Genomic DNA, 9627 nt, shown 5'->3' with positions numbered 1-9627 from the left:
GAGCTGAGAGGAGTTCAAAGGTGCCATTTTCAGGTAAGGAAAACACCATTTTCACGTCGATATCACGAGGTCCGATTTGAACACTGTTCATGCAAACCTAAACTAGCTTGTTTTTGGAATTTCTAAGCTTGTAGTTATGCTTGTGAGGTCCCAAGGAGCCTCGGAGTAGTTCGTTGGGTGAATTTGGACGTCGGGAAGGCTAGGTTCGAAGTTGGCCGAACTTTGAAGTCGTGGACAGGTATGATCTAGCAACTTTTAGGCCTTAAAACTAGTCTAACGTGATTCTACTAGTCCTAAGCTTCATTTTGGTATAAAGAACGTGAAAAATGGTTGAAAAACGAAGGAGAAAACAAAGTTAGAATTTTACCCAGTTTTCCGGCGCCGTCGCCGGCGCCGGCGTCTCGCCGGAGAAGAAAGGAGAATATTCCGTTAAGTCTAACGGAATATTCCTAACGGCAGTGACAGAATCCGGTTAGATTTGACGGAATATTCCGTCAGTTAACGGAATATTCCTGACGGCGTCAACTGACGCCGTCAGTGTGCAGTGCACGTGGGCCGCGCGTGGGGGCGCGTAGGTCCGTGCGGGGTCAGGCGCGTGGGGGCGCGTGCGTGGTCCAAAAATTTTTCTAAAAATATGGGTGTGATCCTGAGGTTGTGTAGATCACATTGGTATATTCATTTGTCCAATTTGAGCAATGTATGAGAAGTTATTACGAGAAGTTGCTTAGGTGCTTTTAAATTAATGTTTTCGTAACTTTGTCGCGTATAGGTGATTCGTTTTCCGAGGACGAACGTACACACTCGAGGCAGGGGGGCTACGACCCTTCTAATTATCAGTGAGTGGGCTTTTGTTTTCCGTATATACCTATATACATATTAATTCCCAGAAATTAAATAGAAAAGGTTATTGTTTTATGCCATGCATTATATGAATGTTGTTTACGCATCATTGCATGTATTATTGGTGACATACATACATATATACATGTGTATTTGGTGCTGTGGATGCACAGGTAAGTGCCAGGTAAGCGGTATTCAGGTGGTTATACATTCCTGTTTATTATGCAATAGTAGTTGAAATGCTTAGAGAGCTCATAATCTGCACCCCCGGTGTTAGTGCTCCCGTCCAGGGCCAGGGCACAGCCTTCACGTGTATGTTCACCAGCACCGCATGCTCGTCTTGGATCCAAGTTAGGTGCAAGCCTGTCGTAGAGATCACATTAGGTGGTTCCGACTTGTAGGTGACCCGCGATTTATCGCCAGCTTCACGTGATCGTAGCACTAGAGCATACATATATATATTACACCCAGCTTGTCGTGCAGACCACGTTAGGTGGTTCCGACTCGTGTGCAGATTCAGTGATTGAGTTGAGCGTGGAGCTCTAGGTGCAGCGGTACATGTCACGTTAGGTGACTCCCGGCTGCCAGATTATATATTGTGATGTGATTTACGCTTGAGCATTTACATTTATTATGAGATTCTATGGTGGCATATTCTCGAGCATGAATGGCATATCATGGGACATGATTGACATATCTATACATACGTATATATGTTCATTTTCTGGGAAGTATACAGGTTTTACGGCGAGGGGTTAGAATGTGTTTTGCTAAAGAGTTTTCAAAGAACTTTGTTTTTGCCCACTCACGCTTTTGTTTTTGCGCCCCTCCAGGTTCTAGTGGTCTAGAAGGTTCGGTGGTTTTCCCCAGAGGGCGTCCCGGCAATTTCTGACAGACACTCACCATTGTAGGGTCACCTTCGGGTGTACATATGTCGTATCTTTTCCTTTTGGACTGTTGTAGACTTGCTCTGAATTGTGTCTCACATACACTAGTACTTTGTGTGTTATTAGGTTTTTAACTATTCGTACTTTTATATTACCTTCTTAATTAGCTTCCGCACGCGCACATGGTTACGTCACCTTCGTGTGACGGCCAGCACGCCCTGATCTCGGTCGGGGTGTGTCACATCATATACCACAATCATCATTTAATTAACTAGTTTTTCTTAATTATTAATTTATTAAATAATGAACTAAATTTAAAAATATGATTAATTCAAATGATGCAGTTGTCCACATTAAATACCACCTAAGGTGGTATGAAAATGTGGTACAAAAACAGGGTATAAATAGCATTACTCTTGGTCTAATAGTTCTTAGTTTAAATTACAAGTTTAACCTTTGCCTCCAAAATCCAGCAAAGATCCGGTTGCTTTCGTCTTCGGGTTCTGATATAATACAAACGAAGCAAGCAAGGCGACCCAAAACTTTTGAGAGAGAGGGAGAGCGATGGGAGGACATGGAGCGATAGAGGTGGCCAAGACGGTGATGGAGGTTGCCGACGTGGCGTGGACGGCCATGGAACACGGCCGCCATCACCTCCACCACGACGACCACGAGGGGACCAAGTGTGGGGTTTCCGACGAAGAACTGGAGGCTCTGCGGGCGGAGAATCGGCGGCTGAGGAACTCGCTGGAGCAGAATCTCAAGCTGCTTCAGAACCTGTCCGAGTCGCCTGCGGTGTTGGACGATTGCCCTCCTGATGTAAGCAATTTGGGGTCGATTGTTTTCCATTCGATTCGACACCCTTTTGTTGACTTTGTGTATTAGATTTCGAATTTTCATTCAAAAACTGAAATTGGCATTTGGGTTTTTTGAAATTTCAGCTGCATGCTCGGTTAGTGGCGACGGTGGAATCGAACAGCTTCTTGACTCGAATCGAAGCTCTTCAGAAGGAATCCATTGATGAATATCAGTTTCCTTTCAAGCCAGCCACAGGTACATAAATATATAGAAATATATATATATATGTGTGTGTGTGTGTGTATACACTATTTGATTCCACGTAATAATTATTGGGTTTGTTTATAATTTATGTTTGGATTTTAGAAAGCGATTTGGAGAAAGCTGAAGTTCTAATCAAAATCGACAATGAAGAACCCAGTTGGTGGGTGTGGATCACGGATGACATGATTCCGGGTAAAGTCGAGGAGAGGAGTGGGATTGACAATGAGAACTATGTTGTTGTTAGTGAGGAGCATGTGGTGGATGGGGTTGCCAATTTTATGGCTAAGTGTATTGTGTCAAACCCCAAAGCTCGGGTACGTATCCACTCGAAAGCTTTTTGCTTCATGTTTGATGTTGCTCATTGTGGCCTCATGATTTTTTGCTTCCTTGGAATTGCAGAATTTGACGCCGGAGGAGCTGCAGAAAAGTAAGTTTTTATTCTTCTCTCTCAATTGATTCTCCATGTGCTTGTAATGTCTGCGGTTAGACAATTATTGCAGAGTATGATGAATCAGATAAGCTTGGATACATAAACCAAGAAAATGGAATTGAACTTCTGTTTCTTTCCTTCAAGAAATTTGATGCCTCTAATTTAGTCTTTAGGTCTCAAACTAGATACTCATCTCTAAGTCTGATCTCTGTCGTTTAATGATTCTCGGGCTTGACTTTGAATATATAGTGGGCAATAGAGAATGCGTCTATTGAAACTCATCCTTGTGAATCTATAATTTGCAGTTGTAGCTAAAGCGATGGGTGGTGTCAGCAAATTGGAGAAGGTATTGGGTATTTGGCATGCGGGAAAGTTGTTCTATGCGTTGTCCACCTGGGGACTTGCTCTAGCCGGGTAAGTATTTCTTGCCCACCTACTTCCTATTGTGTTAGCAACTTAGCATTCTCTTAAGAATGTTAGCCTCGATTATCTTCAACATCCTTGGTAATAAATGGCATACAAATGGATGTCTTTTCCATCGCTTCTCTTAATTATTATCCAAGATATATCATGTACATTTTCCTAGAATATTTCATACGTGTTTCGTCAAAGTAGGAAAATCGTTTTGAATGAGGTTGCTAATCTCTTACTAATTTAAGAATATCATGTTGCTTTGGATCACAGATTGTATAGGAGCCGTGCGGTATTAAAATTTGCCGCAATGGGGCTGCACACAAGCAGCAAAGTGATTATGAGAGCAATGTGAGGCAGGGAGCCCTACTGCCGCGAAAAACTCAGATTGGAACTGTACAATAGCGTCACGCCTGTTTATAAGAATTCCTGTTCGATGTAAATAATTGTAAATAATGCTTGATCTCGTGTTTCTGCTATGTTTTCATTGAATGATTTATTGTATCGAACCATGGATTGTTTCCACATGTATCTGGCGAACCCATGCCAGACGATATGTTCACTGGAAAGAGTCGTTTTCTAAATGCTTATTGAACAATTTTCTGTGACGAATTGCAATTGCTAAAAATGAAAAGGAAGCAAAGGTCAAATTTGCCGATAAAGAACAAAAACAAGTGTATAGAATGCAATTTGTAGTTTCTTATGTGTTGTTGAGCATCATATAATCATTCGGGACAAGCATGCACCGCTCTTTATGGCGCGCAAATGACTACTTTAAGAACACAAGAAGAAAGTTTAAAGAATCTTAACCACTATCAGCTCGCCATAAGTCGTACAATCAGCCCTGCGAGATTTCTCTCCACAAAAATGCTGCAGTTTGGCATCACAAAACACGGTGATGCAATTCGCTATGGTGGCCAAATTCTACAACAAGAAGGCATGCAAGAATCTCGGCAAAACTGGTTCCCAGACGGCTTTCACAAAACAAACACCAGACGGATAGAACTCACTGCCCGTAAATGTTAATGAAAGCAATTTTAGTATTACGCTAGCATTTAACTGGTATAGATGACATGGAAGATCCCGAAATCATTCACATAAATATCAAGCATGCTTTAGAGAACTAACATTATGTCTCTGGCGTCTTTCTTTTCCTGTTGGATGTTGAGGAAGCATCTAACTGGGCTTGACCAAATACTGACCTGCAGGAAGTCCAAAGCCGCAACTCAAGAGATGTAAGAAATGACAGTAGTACAAAGCATTTCTAGGTCCAGTGAATCTTTTGCTTATTAACAAAACAATCAGTTTCACTGCCATGTAAGAGAAACATTCGTTTGAGAGAGCAAAACGTAGTGACTTATTTCTTTTCCTCCTAGATCTCTCAAACTTACTAAAAATAAAAGCAAAATAAAATGAATACTTCCAATTATTTTTCACAAGTTTCATTACTCACTATAAACAAAAAATTTGTGGGTATCTTCAGCTAGAGTTTCTAACTAAAACAAGCAACAGGGTAAGCTGTACCATATTTCGTATCATTATGATATGAGCTCTTCTTGTCAATCAAAGGTTTGATTAATCCACTTTTAACAGTGTAGTCTATATATAGACGAGGTAACTTACCCACAAGTTGAACATTTCTTGTGATGCTTACAAAAAATGGACAAGCACACAGAACAAATGTAGCCCATGTCTATTGTCTTCTTATGGCAAAAACACCTGCAAAATTCAATCAATCAAAACATATGATACACAGAATATGTAGAGCCAAAAAAAAATTTCATTTGTTTTCTTGCTTCTTTTCCTATTTGCACAATAATCTAAGCACTGAAATTGAGCATCATGACGCAAAATCATTTAGCCGACCATCAGTTCGACCATGAATACGTTGGTGAAATTTTTTTCTCTACAAAAGAATTATATGATTACATCTAGTAATTTGGCTAGGTCAATTATTACCAAACATCTAAATATCACTATGAATCTCCGGAAAGTGGGAACCACCATCTGAGACAAACCCTTGTACAAAAGTTATACAGATTGACCAACTAAACTACACATTCAAACAATTAATTCGCATCAATATTTTGATCTCTGTAAACCATATGAGTTTCAGAAGGATAAGCCTAGAAACTTAGAATGTTCTTTTTAAAAAATATTATTTTTTCATCAAAGATCAGCAAATGGGTACAACCTTCCTCTTTGCTCCCAGAAATAGGGCATTAAATCTTAAAACTGATACTAGCCTACGGAAAAGGGCACTAAATCTTAAAAATTATCAGAAAATTATCAATTTTAGGTACATCCGTCGTCTTTTCTTTTCTATTAACAACCAAAATGAAGACAGTTAAATGATGAGCATAAGTGGTATACTTACGAGGCACGAAAATCCACACCGAGAGACTTAGGAAGCTGTAAAAATGCTCGAGAATGCAAATCAGTTGCAAAAACTGTCTGCATATCAGTGAAAAGAATACATTAGCCCAAGAAGTTGCAACAAAACAAGAAAAAAAATTGTGATTAACACAAGATGGAAAACAATGACACATTGACACCCAATCCAAATCAATTTTTTTTAGCCAAGCACCAGGTAAACAAGTGAACACAAGGTTAAGATGTATCAACATCACCAAATTTAAGTACTTAACCTACCGAGAGATACTGAAACAGTCCATTTGGTTGTTGGGGCTTCAGATACACACCACCAGTAATATATGAAGCCTGTTTCTCATCCATCAAAAGCATTCAGTAAAACTGACATAAGAATAAAGCTAATTATGTTTCAAATACTATAAAAAAGTATATATCAAAAAGACGCTCTAAAGACAAGCTACCTGCTGTAGGAAGGCAGAGTTGCTCGATCCCATATAGCAAGAATCTATAGGAACCTGCAGTGGAAGTAAATAAATGATAATTTGATATTCGTGACTTTTAAGCAACTATTGGATTTCTGGAAAGTTGAATTAACTATATATTTACTGAATGAACTGCGTAACGATGAGAGAGAAAGCAACTGGGAGAAACTGTCAAATGATTATTTGGCCATACAGCTACAGATATTGTTTATTGTACTCCAACAGGAGAGCAAATTTGGATTTCAAATCAGTTGATTGTATACATTCATCTTTTAGAAGAAAAATTAAAGATTGGCTATGGCAGTAAGTCAAAAATTTGTAACTTCCAAATAGCGCCTTGCCATTTGCAACCAAATATATAATTATTGAAGTACAGATTACTAGAAAGGACAATAATGATACAAATCAAGGTGCATTTGACATTGAAGAATAGTCCCCCGAAAAACATATGCTTTTGATAAACAGGAAAATGGATCAAATGCATACCATAGAACGCTGTGCAGAAAATATTGAATTCATGATTGCAACATATCTGAAAGGACATTAAAAAAAAAATTCTGATGTAAGAGGTTTGATGAGAAAGATAATAAGAAAAACGCATAAAGAAAATATTCAAAAGAAGAACGTACTGTTCAGGTCCATCCGATGATCCCTGCAAGCATAAAATCTGCATCGCATGCATAGTCACACTACTTAAAAGGTAACCCATTTGTGAAAGGAAAGTAAGACATGATAAGAGAAAAATAAATAACATACATCCATTTTGCAGACCTAAATGATAAAGGCTAACGAGTTTGGTTAATATATGGTGCCAAACATTGGATGCTTAGAAAATATCTCATTTTATTTTAATCCACCTCACTAAGGGTGCACTAATGTAGTGATAAAATAATCAAAAGATAGAGGAATTTATATCCTTGAAGGGGAGAGTGAAGATTGTCTCACAATACGGTTCTCCTAATATCTAGAGAACAGGTACATGCTTCCAACAGCAAACATCCACCAAAAATTGCATTTAACCCATGTTTTGGTTATTAACAATTCCACTTGCAAGTATGCTGGTCATTGCACCTAATCAGCTTAGAGAATTGCATACATTCCATATTACGTAGAAATGCACATCAATTTGATGGCTCATGAAACCTAAACAAGGCCATAAAAACTTAAGCTTGATTTGCAGCAAAGAAGTTATAACTATAGTACGTTATCAATGTCAAGGTATGGACAAGATTACAATGCCTGTGACCCAAAATAAACAGATATTGAACAATGACACAACAAACTACAATGATACTCACCCGAGGTTGAGGATGAAGTGGCCCTGATCGAAAAACTCTCTGTATATCTGTTCATCAACTACAGTTAAGCAAACTTTGCATGGATACGCTTAGATCTTCCAACAAAACAAAACATCTTTGCTATTATGTACTAGTTCTAACACAATTCCTCATATGCAACAAGTATTACCCCTAAGTTTTTTCGGTAACTCTACTTATATACTTAAACTGCATTATCAAATGCCAATGGAACACAAAGGGGTATTTTCAATGAGATACCAAAAAACCCCAAAAATTAAATAAGCACTGGCATAAAAGGATACAACAAAGAGCCATTGATAAAGACCCGGATAGCAGAGAAGAAGAAATCCCTTCTCTCGACCCTTCTTTGAACAATTGCTCGTCTTTGATCACGAATTCCTCCAGCTTCTGCAACAAGTTAGAGCACCGCGCCGGCATTATTCTTCCATGATCAGAGCCCTGGTTCGAGTCCGAAGAAGAATCGTAGATGTAGCTGCAGGAATTGTACCCCGTGGCAATAACCACCACCTGGTTGAGTTGATTGAGCAGCAGAATCGAGTTCAGAAACGTAAGTACCTAAACGAAAACGAATTCAAATTAAATTTCAATTCGAAAGAACGAACGAAACTAAGATTGTTATGAGAAACCCAAAAGAGGAATTAGGGTTTAGGGATCACGTGGGGGAGAAACTTGGAGAACGGGAGATTGGATGAGCTCCAGAAGAAAGGGTTCGTGTCCAGCAAAACCATCAGAAGGCTCACATCGTCTGCAACCACACAATCAAACGGTTAGAGGTTGAAGATGGAACGAGTCTCTGTGAATTTCTAGAGACGGAGAGAGAGTGAGAGGAGAGAGTGACCGGCGTAGAGCTTCGAAGGGGCCGAAGCCATAGCTGAGTTGTGATGTGGGCGTTTCTGAACTGCTCGATGAGCACTGGTCAGTGATCAGAGATGTTATGTTATTGGTTAATTCCTCGCGCGCCGGAGCTTGCGGTGGAACGACGCCGCTTGTTAAGTTTTGGCTGAATACTTAACCAGAACTCGGCGTCGCATTTGTGCTTGAGGAACGTATATTAGGACTAAGTAGATTGTTGCAATGATCCCACAATTTAACTCAATTAAAAAATTTGAGTAATGATTTTTTAATTAAAATTTCATGATTATTGATCTTTTAACTCACCAAAATATGCAGCTATTTGTCAACTCCGTTAGAACTTTCGTCAAAATAAATCATCTGTCACGCACGTGAGGCTAAATCAAAAGGAAAACATAGAAAACCAAATGAGAAAAATTGTAGTAATAGTCCCTCAACTTTAATTTAATCGGAGAAATGGTCACTTAATTTTAACTCAATTAAAGCAATACTCCCTCAACTTTAACCTAATTGTTGCGATGGTCCTTCCAACACAAGTCATTTTGATGAAATTCTAACGAAGTTGACAGAAACGGATATAGCTGCAGGTTTTGATGAGTTAATAGACCAATAATCATGGATTTTTATTTGAAGGAATATTGCTCCAATTTTCTCTATTAGAATTTTGATTAGAAATTAAATAATTTAATTAGGAAAAACTCCAAATTGAGAAAATACGTTGTTTTACAAAATTCTATCATCAATAGAAGGTAATTAGTGTTTGCTATCTTAAAAGTTATGTCAACTAACGGTTTTGAAAAACTAAATATTCGTTTACACGTACTTTTAATAGGGATGAAAGCGTATTTTGGTATAATTATATAATGTTAAGAATTTGCATAAAATGAGGGAAAATCGAAAAGAAATATAATGTTTTTTTTTTTTTTCAAGTGTTCATGTATCACGTACAGCTCCAATGTGCAATAGATGAG

At 38.6% G+C, this 9627-nt stretch overlaps 2 protein-coding genes across 5 annotated transcripts; one reads left to right on the top strand and one right to left on the bottom strand.

Annotated features, from left to right (window-relative positions):
* Nucleotides 1-2234: 2234 nt before the first annotated feature.
* Nucleotides 2235-4279, top strand: LOC137745427 (uncharacterized). The gene is made up of 6 exons (XM_068485394.1): nt 2235-2546; nt 2669-2780; nt 2892-3103; nt 3189-3216; nt 3525-3633; nt 3904-4279. Exons 1-6 carry the CDS (start codon nt 2292-2294, stop codon nt 3983-3985), a joined length of 798 nt encoding a protein of 265 aa, XP_068341495.1. The 5' UTR covers nt 2235-2291; the 3' UTR covers nt 3986-4279.
* Nucleotides 4280-4309: 30 nt separating this feature from the next.
* Nucleotides 4310-8857, bottom strand: LOC137745406 (general transcription and DNA repair factor IIH subunit TFB4). 4 transcript variants are annotated; one of them, XM_068485366.1, is made up of 12 exons: nt 8643-8857; nt 8461-8549; nt 8086-8359; nt 7784-7830; nt 7115-7152; nt 6972-7017; nt 6465-6518; nt 6283-6351; nt 6008-6084; nt 5254-5349; nt 4728-4832; nt 4310-4639 (listed from the first exon to the last, which is right to left on the bottom strand). In XM_068485366.1, the coding sequence occupies exons 1-11, from the start codon at nt 8671-8673 to the stop codon at nt 4760-4762; spliced, it is 894 nt and encodes a 297-aa protein (XP_068341467.1). In that variant the 5' UTR covers nt 8674-8857; the 3' UTR covers nt 4310-4639; nt 4728-4759. The 4 variants fall into 4 exon arrangements, with proteins under 4 accessions (XP_068341467.1, XP_068341461.1, XP_068341475.1 ...); XM_068485360.1 differs by having other exon boundaries at nt 4759-4832; XM_068485374.1 differs by having other exon boundaries at nt 4310-4604; nt 4759-4832.
* Between the last annotated feature and the right edge of the window lie 770 nt (nt 8858-9627).

The sequence above is a fragment of the Pyrus communis genome, chromosome 1 (genome assembly GCF_963583255.1).
Source record: "Pyrus communis chromosome 1, drPyrComm1.1, whole genome shotgun sequence".
NCBI lineage: Eukaryota > Viridiplantae > Streptophyta > Magnoliopsida > Rosales > Rosaceae > Pyrus > Pyrus communis.
This window is presented reverse-complemented; position numbering and strand designations above follow the sequence as displayed.

Excerpts from the sequence above, each read along its gene's own strand:
- LOC137745427 (XM_068485394.1), top strand. The coding sequence starts at position 2,292 with ATGGGAGGACATGGAGCGATAGAGGTGGCCAAGACGGTGATGGAGGTT. Across the intron at positions 2,781-2,891 it reads TCCTTTCAAGCCAGCCACAG|AAAGCGATTTGGAGAAAGCT; the intron begins GTACATAAATAT and ends TTTGGATTTTAG. Across the intron at positions 3,104-3,188 it reads TGTCAAACCCCAAAGCTCGG|AATTTGACGCCGGAGGAGCT; the intron begins GTACGTATCCAC and ends TTGGAATTGCAG.
- LOC137745406 (XM_068485366.1), bottom strand. The coding sequence starts at position 8,673 with ATGGCTTCGGCCCCTTCGAAGCTCTACGCCG. Across the intron at positions 8,550-8,642 it reads CCCTTCGAAGCTCTACGCCG|ACGATGTGAGCCTTCTGATG; the intron begins GTCACTCTCTCC and ends GTGTGGTTGCAG. Across the intron at positions 7,153-7,783 it reads CACTTCATCCTCAACCTCGG|ATTTTATGCTTGCAGGGATC; the intron begins GTGAGTATCATT and ends CATGCGATGCAG.